Genomic DNA, 22,193 nt, shown 5'->3' on the forward strand with positions numbered 1-22,193 from the left:
CCTGCTGTGATCTTCTGCCACAGCTCTGAACTTATTACAGAAAAATGGAGAATGAAGTAAGCAAGAACATTAAACGGCCTAGTTAGCGACCTGCTTCACTTCCGTTTAACATTCTGATCTGCGTTGAAAACTAAAAGAATCATTTAACCTGTGCCCTAGCCCTCACTCAAAATCGCTTGCGAAGTAGGCTCCTTTATGTTCCAGTACTTCATGGAATCAAATTATATCACATTAAAATGTTATTAATTTAAGACACATTAAATATACGTAAGTCTGGGCTGGCACATGAATATTTAAAGCTCACATTACACAGAGAAATAGCAGCAGAAAACGGGGGAAGGGAAGCCAACAGTTCAGTCTATAAATACTGATGGAAATAAACGTCCCGCATGTAAACTTCCTTTTAGCACAATATGATTTTATTACTTACAAATTATGCCGTTAAACTGAAAAGAAATGTAAAAAGAACAAATTGATTTTACACTTGTTTTCAAGGATAAACAATTAGAAACCTGTAAATCTTTGTAAAGCCGCGTTTTGGATTTTCAGGTAAGACTGGTTTGCTAGGACGTATTGGCATATTTTAAATACAACTATCTGTCTCTGTTTTCCATATTTATATATTACGAATGTAACTCCAGGAGAGTGAATTTTCTCTCAAAAATTCTCGAAGAGTTGCCTTCAAAACGCCTCGGTGCATATGTCTACGGCATACACGACGTCTGCCATGCGTACCTGTGCTCTCTGCAATACAATTGTGGAACTGAATTGAATTACTGGATTTGAGTCGAAATGAACCCATCCAAACGACCCAGGTCCACGTTCTTTGATGCTTCTCTCAACGGCATGTTTAATTAAAGCAAGAAAGGCAGAAAAGTAAAGCAACAGTAACAATAACCCACCATGAGCACCAGGACCCCCGAACACAGCCCCATCGTGTTTTACAAAACTGCTGGGATATTTCTGGGTAGCAAGTCACTGGCACAACGGGTCCCTGTGAACCATCTGCCAGAGCTGGAAGCCCTTTAGGCGCAGAGGCCCCACCTACAGCTGAACTGGGTGCTTTGGCCCAAACCGATCCTCAGCCCCTTTCCGCCGCGGGCGCCGCCTTAACACCGGCGGCAGCAGCGGCTAGGCGCCAGCACTCTGCGCTTTTTGCGCTCTGAGCCTGGGGAGTTGCGGGTGGAGAGGGGACCCCATCTAACCCAGCGCCGCTCCTAGGCAAGCCCCAAGTCCGTACCGCGAGAGACCTACTCGCCACGACTCTGCATCCACCCTCAACCCCGACACCGTCCAGGTCCGGCAAAGAAATCCGGGCGGAGCTGGGCACTAGGGGAGCTGCCTGCTGAAGGTGCGGTGCCACGTGCGCGCTGCGCGGACCCCGAATCCTGCGCGTTAACCTTCGTCTCCAGACGCTTCCAGAACTGAGCCGCGGCTTTAGGGCGGGGCCTCTTCCTCGCCTGGCTCCCACCCACCCTCAGCGCCGGTTCAGGCCTTCCAGCTCCAGGGCCATCGTAGGTCCCCGCAGCTTCTCCCAGAGCTCTCCCAGAGGGTGGCCCAGCGGGCCGCGGCGGCCCAATCTTTGCTAGATTCCGGGCTGGGGGTCTTTGGGGGTGCCGGACCGGAACTGAGCCTCAGTCCTAGCCCCACGGGCCCTAAAGCCCGGGTGCTTCCCGGCCGAGTAGAAGAACCCGACCTGGGCCCCTAGCCTCCCGACCTCGCCCCCCCACCCCGCCTCCCTCCACTGCTGCGTCTTAGCTGGAAGGAAGCTCGCAGAGTGCCTAAGCCAACCCCTTCTGTCTCTTTTATTTTCCCGTCACTCTCTGTTCTGGTTTCTGCTTTCTCGCTCTCAGAATGCCAGAGCGCACGAGGGCCTGAAGAAGCCTCCACACCCGTCCCTTTGCTGGGCCTCTCATCTACCATTACCCGCAGCCTCGTTCACCCTCTCCACATTTCTTCCTCTATAGATTTTACACACATTTTCTTGCCGGTTTAGCTAGTATGTCTCACTGCCTCGCTGGGGATCTCTGAATTTGCCTCTGCTTTTCTCCTAGGGTAGCGTTAAACAAACCGAGGTGTGTCGAGGTTGGAAAGCCTTGGCGACGAGGACCTAAAGAACGTCTCATTCTTTTCTCTCAACGTTTCTGGCCACTACAGTTTGGCTTCCCTCTGAGGCGGTGCCCGCGCTGGTTCCATCGTGCAGGCCGCTTGCTACCAAGGCGCCGGCTCGCTCTCGCTCTCGCTCGCTCTCTAGCTGTATAGGAGCGTGTTCCGGTGTGGATGTATGTCTGCGGCTGGGCGAGCTCTCCAAATCTAAAGCTTAGCGGAGTTGGGTTTGGGGATCCTAGGGCTGCGGGCGAGGGAAATGGAATTTTCCGGGGTTCCGACACTTAATTTGCGCCTATTTACTACGCGACTACGCTTCCCTGGCCCGTTGCCTGCTATCTTTAGGGTCGCAGCAGCAATTCCGTGTCCTCCGAAGTTATTCGCCACTTGCTTCACTGAGGGAAGTTACCACTCCGGCCCAACTCTGCCCAAGGCGGGAAAGCCGGAAGCGCTCTGGCCAGGCGCAAGGGGAGAACGACAGCCGCAAGCGGACAGAGTGGGCAATGGGACGGCAGCTGGGCCTGGACACCAGGTTGAGGGGGCTTTGCGAATTCTGACCCCGGCACCACCGCCCTAAGACCTGCGGGGTTGTGCCAGGAACTGGCGCGTCCCCCACCCGCATCCGAGAATGCACATTTGTTTTGCGTCCTTCCCAAGCGCACAGCGCGCGGCGCGGCGATGCGGGGGTCGAGCATTTCGGAGCACGGCGAACCCACTATTCATGATGCTTGGCCTAATCCTCTGCTATTCCTGGATGCGGGCTGGAACCGAGTAGTTGCCGGTATCTCGTCCCTCATCTGAAAGCCCCTTAAAGCCAAAACACACACGCAAAACTCACCAAAGCAGCCCACAAGTACACTTAAAACCACCATACAACTTAACCCCCATCCAAATACGCCGCTTGTAAAAACAAAATCAAATTCGAAGAAAACAAACACCCCCCACACACAGAATTCACCCAACTCCCCCCACAAACGACACCTACCAATAGAAAATTTAAACACATCAAAACACGGCTCAGAAGGAAAAGCTTTCCCAAAGCCACTAAAAAAGACAGCCTACAAGGACAAAATGCAAAGAATAAAAAAAGAAGAAAAGTAAAAAAGAAACCTCACAACACCCAAAACAGAAAACCAAACTCAAGCAAGACAAACAGCAAAACCCGCTAAAATCAAATCAACGAAGACACAACAGGCAAACACGCCGAAACAAAGGACTCTCTCATAAATAATGAAAATAAAACAAACAAAACCAAAACAAACCCTGTAAAATAGGGAAAAACCCCAAACAACTCCCGCCCCTAGCCCAGGGTGAAATGTCAATTCCGGGAGGGCTTTTGATCTCCAGGCGCCGACAGGCCGCTCCTCCCCGGCGCTGCCTCCCGGCGCGGGCAAGACCCGAGGGCTAGAAGCCGGGACTGGGGCCCCGTAGCGGAGGGAAAGAGCTGAGCGCTCGGTGGTGGCAGAAATCAAATCGCCCGGGCAGGGATCGGGACCCGTAGGCTGTAGGGAGGAGGCGGCGCAGGGGGTCTGCGCAGACCACTTGGTGGGGGGGCCGCACCGGAATCCACAGCCACGTTTCCGATTGTGGCGAAATCTGCTCAGTGGATACGGGATGTCCGGTTCCCGCCGGCCCACTCCCCACCCCCTTTTCCTCAAGCTCTGGGCTCTTCCCCCTAGGTTGCGGCCAGCCTCGTGACCACCCCCTCCAAAAAACAAACAACGCTCTCGCTGGGGACAATTCACTTTCCGAAACTGCTATTGTCCGGCGGGCCCAGAGTCCTGCTGCGAAGCGCTCCCCCGCCCTAGCGAACATTGCCCTTGCGACCACCCCGCAGCGCGGCCTCACGGACTTCCAGTGGCCCCGCGGAGCAGCCGGACTCGGAACTGGGGAGGGAAACTGGAGGGAAGACATGAGCTTGGGTCGTAGAGAGCCGGCTGGATGTGCCAACCTCTACCCGTCTCTCTCTGGCTGGGTTCCCCTTTGGAATCAAGCCCTGGGGGTCGGGGACTCCTCAACTCTTAGGGATTCAGGGCCGAGGGATTCCATTTATGGGCCAGAGTAAGGCGTCCGGGCTTCTCATCTCTCTCCAGGTCCTCCTGAAATGGTTCTGCTTTGCTCGAGTGCTGCAAAGAGGAGGCCGGGATTTTATCTCCAGCATTTTACGGCTTAACCTGTATGCCTCGGGCCAGAAGGGGATGCAGGGTAGGGAGGTGGTCGGTGACCAGGAGGCTGGAGAGTACTTGGCGCTGCCCAGGTATCAGGGGCCCAGCTTCAGTACTGAAGCTGCAAATTGGGGTCCGGGTGGGGTGGCTGGGAGTCCTAGGGGAGGGCGCCGCCCTAGGGGTGAATCTGAGGGTATTGGAACGCCCCCTCTGCACCTGGCAACACTCTTGGTCTTCCCCCGCCCTTCAAGAGCACGTTCTTGGCGGAGTGGTTACTTTCCTTAATAAACAAAAATCCGGCCTGCTCTCGCCTCCGCGACGGGATTTATACGTGGATGGGGTCACTGGTCCCGCGCCTCGCGCGGAGGCCTCAACCCCAAAATGAAGGGCATGACAGAGAGTGCAACCGTTAGGCCCGGGCTCCGGGCTCGGCTCCGATGAGTCCCTCCAGTAGACTCGCGGGCTGACTACCCGCAAGGTCTAAAGTCTTCCTTCCCTCCCCCCGCCCGCTATAAATTCCGGGGCTGCGCGGCGGCGGCCCTGCTGCTTTCCCCGCCTCCCTCCTGCCTCCGGCCGGGTCCGGTCCGCCCCATCAGGTCCGCTGAGCTGCCCCGGCCACGCAGCGCGGACACTCTTTCCCTGCGCGGGGCCGACGGTGCGGGGCGGCGCGCTGGGGGCGCGGCGCGTCTGGGGACATCTTGTGATGTTGGCGAGAACAGGACATGATCTCACATGGCGAGAAGCTCTTTAGTTCCTTAATCATTTCACGGTGCCTTCGGACGCTTTTTTTCCACCTAAAACGTTTAGTTTCAGCTCAGTGATCAGCTACCCCAGCTCGGCGGGGGAGCGGAAGGCTTGAATTATTCCGACCTGTGAGCGGCCCCTGGCACCAAAAAAAAAAAAAAAAAAAAAAAAAAAAGGCACACAAAAAAGTGGAAACTTTTTTCCCTGTCCATTCCACTAAGTCCTGAAAAATCAAAATGGATTTAGAGAAAAATTACCCGACTCCTCGGACCGGCAGGACAGGTAGGACCGCGATACGGACTCCACGCTTGCTAACTTCGGGACACAGCCCGGCGCTGGTCCCCACTTACTTCTGCCCTCGGGAGGGGGGAGCGCCGCATTTTCCCAAGGATTGGCTGTATGTCTGTCTGTGACACGTTTGTATGTCTTTTCGCCAGTCTGTTCACAAGCTTCTGCATCAGCCCAAGCGCCTGAGAGTTTTCCTGTTTCTGAACATTTATGTGGGGGCCTGTGTTTGGGTTTATGTGTTTAGTAAGGGACTCTGTATGTGAGTAACGATGCATTTATGCATCCCTGGATATGTTTCATAAAATGTCTAAATGTGTGTCCTGGAGTTTGTGTGCATGTGTGTGTCTTTATATTCATATGTATGTTAGTGTGTGTTTACTGTGTATATGTTCTTTTGAGGATCCAAAGTGTGTGTCTTTGAGTGGCATATCTATAATTTGGATACGCGTTGGAGTGTACATCCACACTTTTAATGGTCTCTGTTCACCTCTCACATCCCAAGGTATTTCGGAAGTGAGAGAGAGGTGGTTACACTGATCCCTCTATTTTTGGATATTGACAGCTGTCCACTGTGTATGCCATGAACACAAAACTGTCTGTCTCAAGACAGATGGGTCTGGGGCCCACAGGGGTCATTCTGCTAGGAGACGGGAGAAGGCGTGGAGGCGTGTATTCAGGGTGTGCAGCTCCTTCATGTGCAGTGTGCATTGCGTCACTCTGGGACATTGTAGAGCCTACCATTTGTACAAAAGTGTCTTCTACCATTTGTACAGAAGTGCATTGCATCACTCTGTGGACATTGTAGAGCCTACCATTTGTACAAAAGTGTCACCCTGGCAGGTGAGAGTGAGCAGCCTACTGGATGTTTGTGACATTTCAAGGGGCCCCCAGCCTGTCTTCACTTTCACCCAGACAGCCTCTGACACTGGTGTGTGTGCTCATGCTGCGGGTGCCCTTCCAATGGTGAGGAGCACAGGTGGGTGGATGTCTGTGCCCAACTTGGGCACCCAGACCTGGCTCCTGTATGCCTTCCTAATACAGGGTCGGATGTGTTCCTCCCGCAGGCCCAGGCCATGGGTAGCAGGGTGTGGGTTTATGTGTGAGAGGAGATGGCAGATGGGAAGAGATCTCTGTCTGCCCTGAGGCATTAACCAGATCTGGGGTCCTCTTTCAGTCACCAGGCCACATGTGCTAACCCCACACACAACACGCTTTGGACTCTGGCAATAATGCCCCCTCCTCACATTCACGTGTCCTTGTGAGATCTGTGACCTCCTACCTCCATCCCTGCCCTAAATAGAGGTCAAAGGGCAGAGAGGAGTAAGCTTAGACCCCAAATGCTGGAAAACTCCCTGGGGATAGATGTGTTTCTGAAACTGTGACTGAAGAAAAGTGAGAGAAGAGATCTAAGAGGCCGGGAACGGAAGAGGAGGAGGCAGCCAAAAGATTCCCAGGGTGAAGGCTCAGAAAAGGAATCCCAGAACTCCCCTCTACTCTATCCCACTCCCTAGTTGGCCCTCTTTCCTGGGGCACAGATCGCTCAGTACATTGGATTCCAGAGGCACCTGCGCTAGGGACCAGGGACTGTGTACGTTTTGAGGATGGGTAAGAGGCGTGTGAAGGTCCAGATGTAGGTCTGCACAGGCGGGCAGGGCTACCTCTCCTGACCAGTGCTCTACGAAGAATGTAATTCACGGCGGTCGATGGGCCCTTTGATTAGTTCAATCACCTGAATAATCGTTTAATCAATAAAGCATTTCATTCCTCTGCGCGGTGGGCCTGGGTGGGGTTGGGGTTATCCCGAAGCTGTCCGGAGCTAAAACCTGGAGGGCCACGCCCCCTCCCTGCAGGCGGGTTCGGGTGGGGGCTGCCTGCCCGGGAAAAGGCGGACAGCGCAGATGACACTGTACTGTCCGCCCAAGTCTGGGCCGGGGCTGCGGGAAGAGGAGGAGCTGGGATGAGTTTCGCGCTCAACGAGGTGTCCAGGTTCAGTTTTCTCTCCATCTTCTCACCTCTCCCAACTTGAAAATCTCCTGGGCCGTTAGACCTCCCTTTGCTTCCTTTAGGAACGTAATCCATTCTTTCCCTGTACCACAGTTCTCCCATCTGTATGGTGGGAAGGGGGCCATGCCCCTGTAGCTTTAAACTGAAGATCAAGTGTGTTCAGTGCTGGACAAGGAGCCACTTAAGGATCTCCTCTACCATCTTCCTTGTGGTAAGGAGGACAGACAGTTACAGAGAGGGGCATGGATTTGTCTGAAGTCATAAGGAAGGAGAGATGGTGGGAATAGGAGTGGAAGGTGATTTCTCCTACTTAGACTCCTCATTCCTGCTGGAAGAGGTGGTAGACACCCTCGACCTCCTTTGAAGAAACACTATATTGGACAGGCTACCTGGAGTGGGCATCACCATCCAGGCTCTCAGCTTTAGGATGATGAGCCCAGGGATGAAATAGTAATTCCCTTTTCATCTAATTTCATCTCACAGAGCCTTGGAAAGCCTCATCTCAGGGGTTGTTTTTCTGAGGGAATGGAGACTCTAGGAGAAGGGGCTATGACCTCACTTCTCGGGGAGAGGCAGCTGGTGGACCCAACGCCCCTGACTTGTTGGTGTGATGATAGTGATAACAAATCAGAACAAAGGCCTTTACATGATTCTCAAAAAATATGGTTAAATCCCTCTTTCCTTCTCCCACTTGCATGGCTCCGAGAAACTGTTTAGACATAGTTCAGGCAGAATAGATTCTGTCCAGACTAGCTGTATAACCTCGGTTAGTTCTTTTTTCTCTCTGATGCTTTCTTTGAGGGTTAGAGAGAATTTACTGGGTCAGGACAGCCATGTCCTTCTTTCCCAAACTGAGCACCCAATCTGAACCCTGTAAGCCTCGCTTTCCACAAAGCAAGAGAAGGAAAATGGACTGGACTTGGGCTGCGGGAGTCAACCTCAGGTTCACAGGGCCTATCAGCAGCCCCAATCTCCTGACGACATGGTAGCATTGTGCACTGTGGGGAGGGGGATGGGTGTGTGTGTGTGTGTGTGTGTGTATGTCCCCAGTGAAGCAGGTGGGCGCCATCAGAAGTTTTTTTGGGGCTTCTCATTCTCAACGGGCTTTCTTTCAATTGCAAAACTTTCAAAGGCGATTCGATTTACATAAATTGAGTTTCTTCCGGGATCAAACCGCGCGGCTCTGTGCTGCTGGGAGAACGAGACCACACGGCTGTTGGGCACAGCGAGGCCCAACCGCATTCAGCTGGGCGGCTCCCTCCTAGTCCCTCTCGCGCCCAGACTGAGGCTGGTACGTTGTCGGGAGGCAGGACGGAGGTGCGGAAGCCTGCCACCCTGTGTCATCGAATCACTGTGTAATCTTGTGCTAGTCAGGTAGCCTCTCTGGGCTGGCATTAGGTGGCCTGTATGGTTGAACTGGGGGCTGGGGGGCGGGGGGGGGTGTGGCTTGCAGGATCTGGTTGCGCCCCTTGGGATAGTAAGTTCCAGGAGGCCGGTCCTCTCAGGCGGCCTCCCACCGCTTGAGGCAAGACGTGAATGCCCCCCACCCAGGGGAGGCAAGACGTGCGCCCCAAACTCCCTCTGCCACGCGCATTATGCGGTGCCTGGAGGGGGCTGCTCTTGGCGCACTGTTTAGGCTGGTCCTGTGGAAACATGCAGCTCCTGAAGCTGAACTCCCGCTGTGTGAAATGGGGAACCTGAGACACTCACGTTCAGGAAATATCTGCTATTCCATCCCACCCAGGGAGAACCCTGGGGATTCTGTTCCAGCCGCACAATCATTGGAAGGGAAACCGACTGTGTAGGCATATCCCCACAGGGTTCTTTGATTTGGCACCACATGCAGGTATGCACACGCATACAAATGCCCCATCATCCCTGGAGATACCCTTGAGAGATACTTCTGAGAAATATTCCTGGCCCACAGCCTTTACTCTGTCCCCAGAGTCCCTGTGACTTGGGCAAGTCCTACCCTGCCTCTGGTCCTTGGTTCCGCATCTATAAAATGGGGAAGACAGCCTCAGGCCCCTTTTCACTCCAAGAAATCTAGAATCTGGGTTTGTAGGCCCTAGTTCAGGGAGTGAGTCTAGGGATGGAGATGTCGCTGGCTGCGTCCCTTAGGACGTCCCCATCTTCCCGCCTCTCCACGGGGAACTCCAATCCGCCACATAAGGTCTAGGGCTCTGAATTCCAGTCACTTTCAATTGTCCAGCACCAACATGCAGGTGGAGGGAAGGCGTGAACTGCAACCCATCCGGGTGTGATTTTCCTGGTCCAAGGCTGGAGTGGGGTGGGGCGAGGAGGCAAAGATCCGAACAAGCGGAGTTCTGACAAAGGAGAGGTGATACTGCCACCCTACCCCGGTTCTCACTGTAGCCTCTCAGGCTCCCCAGAGGCTGCCCGAGGCCATTTTCCGCAGCTGTGCCCAGGCATGGGGAGGAGTGTCAGCGCTGGAAACTTTCCTACCGGTTAGGGGCAGCTGGGTCTGGGACAGAACAGAGGTGAACCCAAGGCCCACAGACCCAGTGCAGGGCTATGAGAAGTGGGGCAGGCGTTAAGGAGAATGGACAGGAGGGAAGATCGAGGTCGAGGCTGAAATGGCTCTGTCCTCTTTATAAGACCACGTCTGAAGTGGGCATTTCAGAGCCCTTGTTTTGGTGGATTTACTTTTAATATCAGAGGAGTGTCACTTTTGATTTTGAAATGGTGGGTGTTAGGACCCCTGCAACGAACTGCTGGGACAGGGGTTTCCTGTGTCTGGAGCTAGCGCTCTGGCACACTATAGGCTCTCACAGAAGTATTGTGGTCCAGATGAAGAAAGGCTGCCACATGCTTCCATCTTAAGATCCAATTCCTTTGATCCTGATCCCAGGGCTTCATGCTACCAAGTAACCAAAACTTACTCTGCCCTTCTAGGTCAAGAGAGTTCTGCTAGATATCCACCCCATTTAGAACTAAAAGCACAGGAACTTCCCAGAGGGTGGGAGGGGGAACAGGGTTCTCCCGACAGCTGTATTGTATTGCACTGTGGCAGCTACGCTCTACCCTTGCAGATTGAACGCAGTCGGGTGCTGGCTTCAGTGACCCTCATTTGTGCTGGATGCAACTGGGCTTCATTCGGTTCCAGATAGGTCTGTACGGTATACAGAATTGCCCCTGCGGACAGAAGCCTCCAGCTGAGCTCATTACTAGCGCCCAACGCGTCTGCCAGCTCTGGTCTGAGGCTAGAAAGAGGGCCCATTGCCCAGTGGTTATTAATGTTGTAAAAACTCTCAGATCGTCCCCTTCCTTAGGAGGACAATTGGTAGTAACTTTAAAGGAGTGTGAAATAGCCTCCCCCCAAAGTCTCTGCTTTAGGCTAGTTCAGAATTGGGGGTCCTGTGGGAAGAATGGGGGCGGGGGCGGAACAGAGGAGGCAGAGACGGCCTAGTAGGCGCTTGATAAAAACAGGAAATATTTCCCTTGGAAGGAATCTTCCTTAAAGATTAGTTAAGCCAATTCTGCCCATTTTACGGATGAGGAAATTGAGGTCCATAATAGGCAGATATGGACACCGAGTTTTTCATTGCAAGTCTGTTGGAAACTAGATTGAAATCGAGATCTTTATTGCACTCCTTGTTTTCCTACGACATACGAGTTTTTTTTTTCCTAGAGACTATTTTCTTTCCATTCCCCACTCCCGCCCCGATTGCCCCAAATCCCTCAGGCTATTCCAAGGTCCCAACGCTGAGGCGGGGAGGCCGCGATCCAGCGAGAACAGCCGCGGGACTCTCCCGGCACAGCGTGGGCCCCCTCCCCCTTCTCCTGGCTTCCGCGCTCGGTTAGGCCTTCGCCCCGCGCGTTTGTCAATGAACGTGGCGCCGCGGCATGGGCCCCGCCCCCTATTCTCTCCCATTGCTCAGGTATCCGCTACTCAGGCGGGGCCCGCTGGTTGCTCAGCCAATGGGAAGGCGTCTCGGGCCAGGGCCGGCTGTCGCTATCCTGATTGGCTTAATGAAGTGTGATTGGCAGGTAAGCCCTCCCGCCCCGCCCCCGCCCGGAGGGAGGCTGAGCCCCGGGCGGCGCTGTCCACACGCAGCGGGTCCTGAAAGCGGCTCCGGGGCGGCGCGGTGGCGCACTGTGCGCGCCGAGCAGGCGGAGGGCTAGCGCCGGCGGCGGCCGCGGCGGCAGCGCAGGCAGTCAGAGCTAGCAGCGGCTGGATCTCAGCACCGACTCCAGCAGTCCCGGCGGCCTCGGTGGCGGGAACTCTCCGTTCTCTCAGTCCCTCGCTCCACGCCTTGGGCAGGCACGGCGGTCGTCCCGGAAGAAGCAACTGAAAGACAGTCTAACCAGACCCCCGAGAGAGAGCAGCGGTGTTCGAAGAGTTGGTAGGCGTGAGGCAGATACCGAGGCGAGGAGAAGCCCGTAGCTGTTGTCCCCATTTCTGGTCTCCATCATGGGGGAGCAGAGGGGACCGCGGGAACTTTGAAGGCAGCGGGCTCGGGGGTGTGAAGGGCTACAAGCTCCGGGGGAGACCGGAGTCTCAGCTCCAGCATCAGTGGCGGAAGCGTCTCCGAAACCGCCCGGCCCCCAGCGCGGCCAGGGAGGAAGTTCTTTGCAACTTTGAGACGTCGGAGAACCAGGGGGAGAGAAGCTGAGGGGGCAAGCCCGAGCCTCAGAGACTCAAAGAAGCAAAGAGAGAAAGGATTCGGCGGAGCCCAAGGGGCCAAGGAGCGACCCCGGAGGCAGTGAGGCTGAGGAAGCAGCTTGGCAGTCCCCGGGCCTCACTGCCCCTGAGTGAAGCTGAGGGCCGTGAGTCCCGCCGGCCTCCTCCAAGCCGTTCTTACCGGGAGCCGGGGGGCTCCTAGCCGTCCCAGAGGCGGGCCGCTACGCTATGTCCCCCGAGCCGCGGACGCCTTGGCCTCTCCTACCCCGGGCCAGGCCCGGAGCCGTCGCCTGAATCAGCCGGGGAGTGAAGCCAGCGGAGTTGGGGTCCAGCTCTCAGCCCGACCGCGCTAGCAAGGTTTCCCGCCTCTCCGCGCCGCTCTTGGTGATCTTCAGCAGGGCGGCTCTGAGAGAGGTCCCAAACCTCCAGCAGTGTTTTCTGAGCCCATCTCGCGCGGTGCTCGGCCTGGCGGAGCGGCTTCCTGACCGCCGTAGGCAGCCCCTTGGCGCCGGGAGGCGGCGGCGTGGCCCGGCCTGCAGTCTGGAGCGCCCCGATGGAAATACACTGTAAGCACGACCCGTTTGCATCCATGCATAGTAAGTAGGCGGCGAGCTCGCTTCTCTCACTCTCCGGCTGGGACGGGGTTGGGGGTACGGGACCGCGGGGCAGGTACTAAGGCCAGGAGGACCCAGGACCTCTGTAGCCGCTCAGCCAACTTTGCAAAGTGCAGGGCTCCCAGGCAGGAATGTGGAACGACGTGCGCGGTCGCCCGGGCAGGAGGACCTACCACCGGGAATCCTGCCTCGGGCAACACGTAGAGTAGGCTGCGAGCTGCGGCCGTTCGGGGGCTCCGGCGGCCGGCGACATCCCAGCGCGCCCGGAGAATCCTGGCTCAGGCCCGGAGAGGGCTCCAGACCGTGCCTGTTGGAGGGCACGAAGTTGTTGGGAGAGATCAGTCTGAGTCTCAGCGCCCTAAACCCCAAGTCCGATCGCGACCTTTTCAGTCGTGGGATTAACCAAGACTGGGCTTGGAGGGGAAGGGGGCCCTCCACCAGTGCCTGTAAGCTTGTCTGTGTGGAGGAAGAGGTTGAGGGTTAAGCGAGGACCCTGGGTCTAGGGATCCGAAGGCATCCTGGAGTTGAGGAGAGGAATTTGAAAAATTAACGAAGTAGTGGTCCTTGAGCTGAGCTTCTGCTTAGGAGTGGGCCAGTACATCCACAGATCCTTATATATATGGCGTCTTTCCTAAAAATAAAAAATAATAATAAAGAAAGAAAGAAAGAAAGAAAAAAGAAAAGAAAGAGAAAAAGAAAGAGAAAGAAAAAAAGAAAGAAAAAGGAAAGAAACTAATTAGTCACTATACAGGTGCCCCCACCTTCTGAAATATGCGGCCTGTGTAGCAGACAGGAAAGGTCATTTTGGGCGCAGGCAAGGCAGGCCCGGCTTCCTGACCCGCGGGGATCCTGCTAGTTCACCCATTAGTACGGCCTCCTGTGAGATGAGCGCTCCTCTCATGGTGAGTTAACGCTGGATTAGATTCGGAGATTTCAAGGCAATTCCAAGTGTAACGAATTACGATTCCCTTCTGCGTGGTGCAGAGCCGGGCGGGAGCGAGGCACCAGGCTTAGGCAGCATCTAACCGAGTGTCCGGCTCGGGTCCCCGCGGGCTGCAGGTCAGGGAGTTGTGGCGGAATTGGGGCTCCGTTGTCCTCACACAACCCGGGATTCAGTTTCCCCAGCCACAGACCCCCTATTTAACAAAGGCAGCCGAGACCCGGCTGGAAAGAAGGAGAGCTTCACAAGGCGAGTTATGTCCGTTATCGGAACCGGAGGCCCGAGCCGCCTGGCAGGCAGAGGAAGGCTGGTCTAGGCTGCTGGGGCTGGCTGCCGGCAGATTCGTTTTTCTTTGTGTCAATTTTCTGAGTCCGAGGTAATTCACCAAAGCGGTGGTGAGATTTATGCAGAGAAGCTTATTGCTTCAGTCCCAGCCCAACCGATTCCTTACTGTTTGGGGCCTGTGCCAAAACGGTTTCCAGTCTGTGGTGACCCCAGGGTCCTCGGTAGCCTTCTCTTCCCTCCCAGAGAATTGAGACCAAGGTCGGGAAGGCTCTGATCTCTCAGACTGAGTCTGAAAACAAACGAGTTGGGGACAATTCTCTGAGAGGTGAGCAAGCCCTTGGCTCAGTCCAGGAGCAACTGGGGGGCAAGTTGCAGAATGCTGGCCGGCACTTCTGTCCTTGCTGGCTGAAATCCATGGCCCTCACTGCCTCCTGCGCAGAGCCCAGAAGACTAGAGGTCATGCCTGGCCCTTGGGGAGATAGCATCAGACCCTGTGGTCTCCTGGCTGTGCATCAATGTGGAGGAGCCAGCTCTTTCCAAGTACAGATTAGCTAGCAGTTAATGACTATGTCGCTGTCCCTCCTTGTCCAGGCCATCTTCATCTGCCCTCAACATGGGAAGGTGCTCCCTCCTCCCATTTTCAATCTCAGGGCCGCACAGTGGGGGCTGGGCCCCAGTCAGCCCAGCTTCCAGAGCTGGTTCAGGCCCAGGCTTCTCTTGGTTCTGATGTTCAATACTGTCTGTTTGTACAATGTGAGCCTGCTTTGGGAATCCAACTTGCTAGCATCTGGGGTAGGGTGCAGTAGATCCTGGGAGGTGACTCCAGTAATAGGGGTTTAGATTAAATCTCACCTTCTCATCTTCCTCTCCTGGCTATGATCGGTTTCCCGGATCTCACCCCTGCCCCCCACCAGAGCAGGACAGCTTCTGTGGGGAGGTGGTGTGTATGTGTGGGAAGGGCAGGCACTACCAGGAAATGAACTTCTGAAGTTCCCTGCCCCCACTCTTACTCTAGGCTCATCATTTTCACGAGTACAATGGCCTCCTGTCCCTCTACCCAGATGTTCACCTCCCCCAGTATTTTACCAGTTACAAAGCATTTTTTCAGCCAATCTTCTATCGGAGCATCCTCTAAACCTTCAGCTATACCCATTTAGGGTATGATATTTAGGTCAGAGAGACAAAAGGACTGACAGAAAGTTCACATGGGCAAAACTGGCTCTTGGGTCTTCCTGACTTTCCACTGAAGCTTGGAGAATTTACAGAAGGGAAGGTGGAGGGACTCAGATTCCAGAGAGGTCAGTGGTCTGTTATGGTAGGTACACATATGTACAAGGATCTCTTTCTGTCAGGTCCAACAATATCTGTGTCTGCAGCCCAACTGTCCCTGTGTGTCAGCACTTGTCGGTCCTTTAGAGAGTCCAGTAGAGAGATTTCATCCCTGCTTTTTTTCTGTTTCTGTTTGTATGTCTGTGTGCCCCTCCATTCTTCTTTTCTGGTGCATCTAGGAATTTCAATGACTCTGTGGGTCCTGGAGTTCAATCTGTGGCTGACTCAGCAGAGACCCCTCCCACCACACCCTGTGCCCAGCCGGGGTCTGTGGAGGTGTGAGCAGAGCCCCTGGATGGGGAGCATATACTTATCAGGGCCTGAGGAGCATCTGTGGAGGCTGACCCCTCCCAGACCAGAGCCGCAAAGGCCCCAGGGGCATCAGCAATTCACCCCCCCCACCACCTCCCTTCAAACCCTGCTCTGTCTGCCTGTGGGGGCAGGGCTGTGTTTCCCTTGTAACTGTGAGTCTGTTTCCTGGTCTTTACTTTGATTTGTTTGCTTCTGTCTTTGTGTCAGTCTCTCTGTAAATTCTACTTGCCCCTGAAAAGTATGGTTGAGTTGATATTACTCTCCTCCCTGAACCCCTCATGGGGTGAGCCCTTACCCAGCTAGAGTCTATAGGAAGTAGAAGCTGGGACTTGGGTCCTCCAAGGAGAAGCGGGGCAGGCGCTGGGGGCCTCAGATAACAAAGTTCCCCTGCTACAGAATCCCCAGTTCTCCTAATGCCCCGATGCCCCGTCAATGGGCTTCCTCAGTTTTTTCTTCTCATTGCCTCTTGTTCGGCAACAAACTCACCTTTCTTTTCTTCCCCTAGCTTGGCTTCTTCATTCCTCTTTCTCCTCTGCTTTCCTAACCTGCGGGTCCCATCCAGTCTCTCCCGCTCCTTGCTATGCATCTCATTTAGTTCCCATTCTTTATATCCTTTCCTCCACACACTTTTCATGAGTCCACTTTATTCTCTTTTCTTCTTTTCATTCCCCCTCCTGCATCCTCTCTCTCCGGCTGCAAGATTCAGTTCTTTCCAGTCTCAGGGCAAGTGGGAGACATTGCCTTCCTGAGACACAATTGTTAATCCCACCACCACCCTCAGAAGACTTCTGTTGGGTAGGACTGTGACAGAGGCAGAGAGGCCTTTAAATGGGTTAGGGGCCATTCCAGGAAGTTGAGGGAGGTAGGGGCTCCCAGGTCATTCTGGTCTGGTGTCACACATGGTGACCCACATGTGGACATGTGGGTAAGACTCCAGAAGAGCACAGATGGCTCAGCTGTAGCCCAAGGGTGGAGGATTTCGGTACTTGCTAACACCAAGACTGACCAAGTTTTAAGGAATTCTTAGGGTGTTTCTATGATATAAAATAGCCACCAAAGCTCAAAAGTAACTTGTAGATCTGCTCTTGGAATTTAAGGCCTCTAAAGATTGTCTCTGTGTTTTAGGCAGAAAGTCTCAATTGCCAGTGATATGGAAAACAGGCTGTTGCAGATCAACTACAATGCCTGGACTCCCAGATCACCAAAAAAATTGTACGGGGTGCTTTTAGCTTCTTTTCCTGGCCCTTTGTCCTCCCAGATGAACTCCTACCAATTTTGAATTTACTTTCTTCTACTTAAATCCAAACTGTTCTCCAAAGATCTGTGCAATGATATTTTATTAGGTATTCCCAGCCCCAGAACAAAGACTTCTTAAGGCCTTTGACCAGGATGGCTGCAGTATTTCTGTTTCAGTTGAATTATGCAATTGCGTTCCTAACTGCAAAATCCTATTCCAGACAGATTTCCTTTTTCTTATGTTTGGAGTGTTTTAGAATGATCACAACTAATTGAATCTTATTTTGAAAATCAGAGAGAAATTCAGCTTAGAACTGGAACTAAGACCTTCAGGTATCTGTAAAATTGTGTTTTTCCTTGAAATAAGCCTGAGCTTGGACATTTTGAGAAATATGCAATTCTAACTCTCAATGGAAACTTCAGTGTGTTGCCTTGACAGCTTTTAGGAAATAGGTTATGTAATGGGAGTGTTGGCCACCTCCATTTCAGATGTTGTTCATGAACCTGGATAGTATTTGAGCATTAGGTGAAAATAGCTGAGATGAGGTCACTATTTTATACTTTAGACTTGCGGTGTGAACATATATGTGACCTCTGAGGTGATTTGACTTCTTTGTACAGTCCTATTCCAGCCGAGTCCCAGTTTAGGAAGAGCTTTCCCCCTACCTCGGCCTTTGAGCTGCCAGCAGCATCAGTAAATGTGTGGATTTGACTTTTGGCTCCAGTCCTCAGCAGTGCCAGTTAGACGCTGATTAACAGCTCACGGTCAATGATGTTAATACCCTGAATCACTCTATGTTTAGCTCTTCATTTGCTTGGGTCCCCTTTTCCCTTCAGCTTGACCTGAAGGAGATACTGGATGGAAGAGACAGACGCTTTGTTGGACACCTTTTCTTAAAATCTATCCCACAGTCCAAGTAAAATCTGGAACTCAGTAGCTTTCCCTGACTCCTTTATATTCCCTGGAACCAACTTAAATCTGTCCATTGCAAAAGCTTCCCAGAATTCCAAGGAAATGCCCTTAAACAAATCCTGCTAGAGTGAAGTGGAATGTACCACGTATGGAACATCTTCTGACCCATTTCTTTTGTGTGCTTTGAGAAGGTACAGTGGTTAAGTTTGCCTATCAGCCTTACCTTCTTGAAGAAAGGGTATTTATCAAGACAGTGGTTGGATTTTGTCTCAGTACTCTGTAGATGCTGTTGAAAAAAAAATTTTTTTTTCCAGTTCTTAGCCCTTGGGTCAGACTGCTGAGCTGAAAACAAATTCTGAGGTCCTTTTTACTTTTAAAGATATTTGTTAAAAGGAAAAGAGTTTCGTGGTTTTGTTTTATTTTTCTCCCTCAGTCTGATGTATTTGAAACCTATTTTCTCCCCAGGGTCTTTGTTAGACCTCAGCATCCTGTAATAACTTGTACTTCTTTAATGTAGGTTTTGTATAGTCTTTATACATTGCATTGTTAAAAAATCATAAATTACAAGGCAAATGCTAGTAATTAAAGGAAGAATCATATAAGGACACTGGCTATCCATAGCTCAACTGGCTGGCTGAAGACAGACAAAGGCCAAGATTAATTTTAAAAAGCAATCTGGGGTGCTCGTGTAGTCTGCACGATCTGACTCTAAGTATGAGATATCCAGCCGGTCGGCCATTTCTCATCAGAGGAGCCTTGGGTGCTCACAAAGTTTCCGTCTACTATATGGCTGGGTCTAACCCCTCTTTCCCTTCCCTTTTGTCTCTGATCTGTTTCAGGACATGGAGGAGTGAATCAGCTTGGGGGGGTTTTTGTGAATGGACGGCCACTCCCTGATGTAGTCCGCCAAAGGATAGTGGAACTTGCTCATCAAGGAGTCAGGCCCTGCGACATCTCCAGGCAGCTTCGGGTCAGCCATGGTTGTGTCAGCAAGATTCTTGGCAGGTAAAGGCAGGAGCCGCAGGCTTCTCTTGATTATTCAAATAAAGACCTAATACATACCCCAGCATCTCTTCAATGTGCCAGGGACCTAGTGAGAATCATGGTGGCACTTCTGCCCACTCGCCGAGTACTTTGCAGTTTGCAAAGCCCTTTTGAGGCCATTCTACTCCAAGCAGCCCTGGGGAGCATCTGTCTCAAGTGACACATGGAGTGGGGTGACTGACGTGTTTTCTGAAAGGGAAAACATGTTTTTTTAAAAGCCTAGTCGATTATTCTAAAGAACTCAAGAGCAAGAGGCACTGGGAATTTCCTCTACACGTCTTAGGTGAGCCTGAGGCCAGAATAGGGCTGGGTAGAAAATCCACAAGTTATAAAATCACTCAACCACAGCTCAGTGTTTCATTGTAATGTTTTCAAACATCACATTTCAATTTGCTAAGCAGTTTTATTGAGATATATTCACATACCATACAATCCATCCAAAGTGTAGAATCAATGGCATTAATGTATAACCACAGAGTTGTGCATTCATCACCACAATCAATTTTAGAACATTTTCATTACTCCAAAAAGAAAAACCCTATTCCCCTTAGCAGTCACCTCTCAATCCCTCTGTCCTTCCCCAGCCCTACATAACCACTAATATAATTCGGTATCTATAAATTGATTTATATTTATATTTTATGTAAATGGGATCACACAATATTTCATACTTTGTGTTCTGGCTTCTTTCACTTAACATAGTTTAAAAATTAATTCATTTTTTACAATCAGAGTGGTTGTAGTTTTACAGAAGAGTCATGTGAGAAATACGACCTTTTTTTTCACATAAACTTCCCTATTGTTGACACTTTTCATTAATGTGGTACCTTTGTTACAATTCATGAAAGAATATTAAACTATTACTGTTAATATAGTTCACAATCTACATGCAGTGTATTTTCCCCCACACTGCCTATAATTAACACCTTGTAATAATGTTGTACATTTGGTATAATTCGTGAAAGAACATTCTTATATTTGTTCTGTTAGCTATAATCCATCATCCACAACAGAGTTCATTGTGTTATACAGTCCTATGTTTTATCTTCTAATTCCTTCTAGCAACATACATGACCCCAAACTTACCTTTTCAACCACATTCACAAACATAATTCAGTGCTGTTAATTGTACTCACAATAATGTGCTGCTATCCCCACTATCCATTTGCAAACATTTATAATCAACCTAAATAGAAATTCTGCACAAATTAAGCGTCAGCTCCTCTTTCTCTACCCCTATTTTATCCCCTAGTAACCTACATTTTAGATTCTGACTCTATGAGTTTGCTTATTATAATTAGTTTGTATCAGTGAGATCACATTCCAATTTTAACAGTCAGTCGTTATTTTCAGTTTTGGATGGTCATCAACCTTGTTATGTTAAGCTGCAGTATTTTCTTTCTCTATGTTTTATTTCCTTCGTAGTGACAGGCAGCCTAAGTATATATTAAATTAGAGAGGAGAAGAAATAAAACAAACAGCAGCCCTCAAATCTGACATTTGAAAGTTGCCACTTGACCCGGCGATTTGCTGCAAGCAAAATACTAACAATGGTGAAAGTCCCAGAGGGCTGCACAGTCTTTTAGCGCTCCCATTTGTGTTCTCGGTTGAGCCTCAGCACGACCCAGAGAAGCATGTTTTGAGATGAGGAAACAGACTGAGAGAGACGAAGTGACGGGCCCAGGTGCACCTAAGGAGTCAGCACTCGGGTTGGGGGGAGGCCTACAGGACCCTGATTCCCAGACCACTCTCTTCCCACCAACCCCCAAAAACAAAGCCACAGGTTTGTTTCCAGGCATGTGTTAAAGGTCTGCCCTACCAGGCGAGACATTCTCAGATTTAACCATTCAGGGCTTTTTCAGGGTCTCTCTCCCCGAGTCAGAAAACAACCTCTGTCCTGTAGGTTTGTCATTGTGGTTTGAGAACAGCTGCCTGAACAGAAGAGAAATATTTTGAGGTATATCAGTGATGCAGCAACTTCCTGCCTGCCCTTTCTCTTCCATCTGCTGAAATCTAAGCAATTCTCTCAGGTAGAGGGAACAACAATTTCTAACAATTCGGGAGCCGTGCTTCAGGGCCAGGGGTCTAGTAGCCCCTTCAGGGACCTTGATTCCTGAGTTTATTCCTTCATCCACCTGTCCAGCACAGGTCACTGGGGCCCTGGAGGCTGTGGGTGCCACTCCTGTTCAGCACTCAGCAGGTACAGGGGTCCCAGACAAGGGTCGGGGAGAAAAGTAGGTTATCAGCGTGGTATTCTCATTAGATGTGGTTTCAGGCAGAAGGATGAGAGCGAGTAGGAGAAGAAAATAGAAGAGAGGAAATAGAAAAAAGAAAAAGTGGGAAAATAAAGATAAGAGAAAAGAGAATGAGAAAAAGGATAGAGAGACACAAAGGGATAAATGAATACAAGACGAAGAGGAAAGAGTGAGCAGAGAAATTCCTTTGAATGTCTCTGTATCAGGTTTCTAAAGCCAAATGGGTCTTAGATAATTTCTTGTGAAGCTTCTTCATTGTACTGAGGGAGAGGGAGAGAGAAAGAAGGCTCTTCCTCTGCTTTTGCTGATGCATCTTTGCTGAGCAGACATTTTGCTCACTATTTGAGATCTTCCCAGGGCAAGACCCTGCACCCTTCTCTGAAGGGACGTCCGGAGGGCAGGTCCTCATGTTCTGGTGCCCCGGAGCCCTTCCAGCTCCCAAGGAAACTGAAGGGAATAGGGACCCTCCTGAGCCCAGCCTGGCAGCCTCCCTGGGCTCCCACTGCCCGGAATAGATTTGTCAGTAGGTAGAGTGGCACTCGGAAGTTACGCGCCGCTCCGGTGCCTGGCCGTTTAAGTTGTCAACAATAAATTGGAATTTCATAGCTCATTATTTTCATAACTAAGAACCACAGTGGACAAAATGTCACTCTAATTAGAACTGCCTTTAAGAAACAAGTTCAGCCCTAAAACAGTGTGACTGGGAATTTCTGAACTGGGGCTGCTTGATCCACCGATTTTGTTGCTGTTGTTACTGAAGAATTTGATGGGCGCACATGAGGGGATTGATTGTAGGGAGCATGTGCTGTGTGGTGGCCGTGGCTTTTAGAGGCTGTGGGGCAGGCAGGCAGAGTCCCTGGCGCAGGCAGGGACCCCTGTCATCTCAGGAAGATGGGCGGTCTGCCAGGAGTGCGGGCATTCACTCCTCTGTGCTCAGGCTGCAGAGGGGCCCCAGATGCATGGCTCGGTGGCATATGAGACTCAGTAAAATCCACCCAGAAAGCTTGGCTGTTGTCTTCTTTCACTGGAGCTTGGCTGAGAAGTTCAGGCCATTTGGAATTGGGTGGTTTGTTTCACAGTAATAATAAACCCTGGGGGGAGGGAGTTTAAATCTGAGCATGTACTCTTTATTATGTTGGGTTGTGGTTTTTCCCTTCTATATGTTTGGAAAAAGCTTTTTCTTGGACTATTCTGCATTTGTATCTTCACAACAGAAGGCAAGCATGGTAAAGATTGCCACCGTCACCCCCATTATACAGATGGGGTAACTGATGCCCAGAGAGGCTAAGTGAGTTGACCGAGATCACGCAGTG

At 51.5% G+C, this 22,193-nt stretch overlaps 1 protein-coding gene across 3 annotated transcripts in view; it reads left to right on the plus strand.

Annotated features, from left to right (window-relative positions):
* Positions 1-4,928: 4,928 nt before the first annotated feature.
* Positions 4,929-22,193, plus strand: part of PAX5 (paired box 5) — a 201,535-nt gene continuing 184,270 nt past the window's right edge. The window contains exons 1-2 of one of the 3 annotated variants that reach the window (XM_077147686.1): positions 4,929-5,297; positions 18,421-18,586. In XM_077147686.1, coding sequence (XP_077003801.1) covers positions 5,252-5,297; positions 18,421-18,586 — 212 coding nt within the window. In that variant the 5' untranslated portion in view covers positions 4,929-5,251. Of the gene's footprint in view, positions 5,298-11,510; positions 12,549-18,420; positions 18,587-22,193 lie in introns of those variants that run through there. The other 2 variants (XM_077147687.1, XM_077147688.1) reach the window with 2 other exon arrangements.

The sequence above is a fragment of the Tamandua tetradactyla genome, chromosome 2 (genome assembly GCF_023851605.1).
Source record: "Tamandua tetradactyla isolate mTamTet1 chromosome 2, mTamTet1.pri, whole genome shotgun sequence".
NCBI lineage: Eukaryota > Metazoa > Chordata > Mammalia > Pilosa > Myrmecophagidae > Tamandua > Tamandua tetradactyla.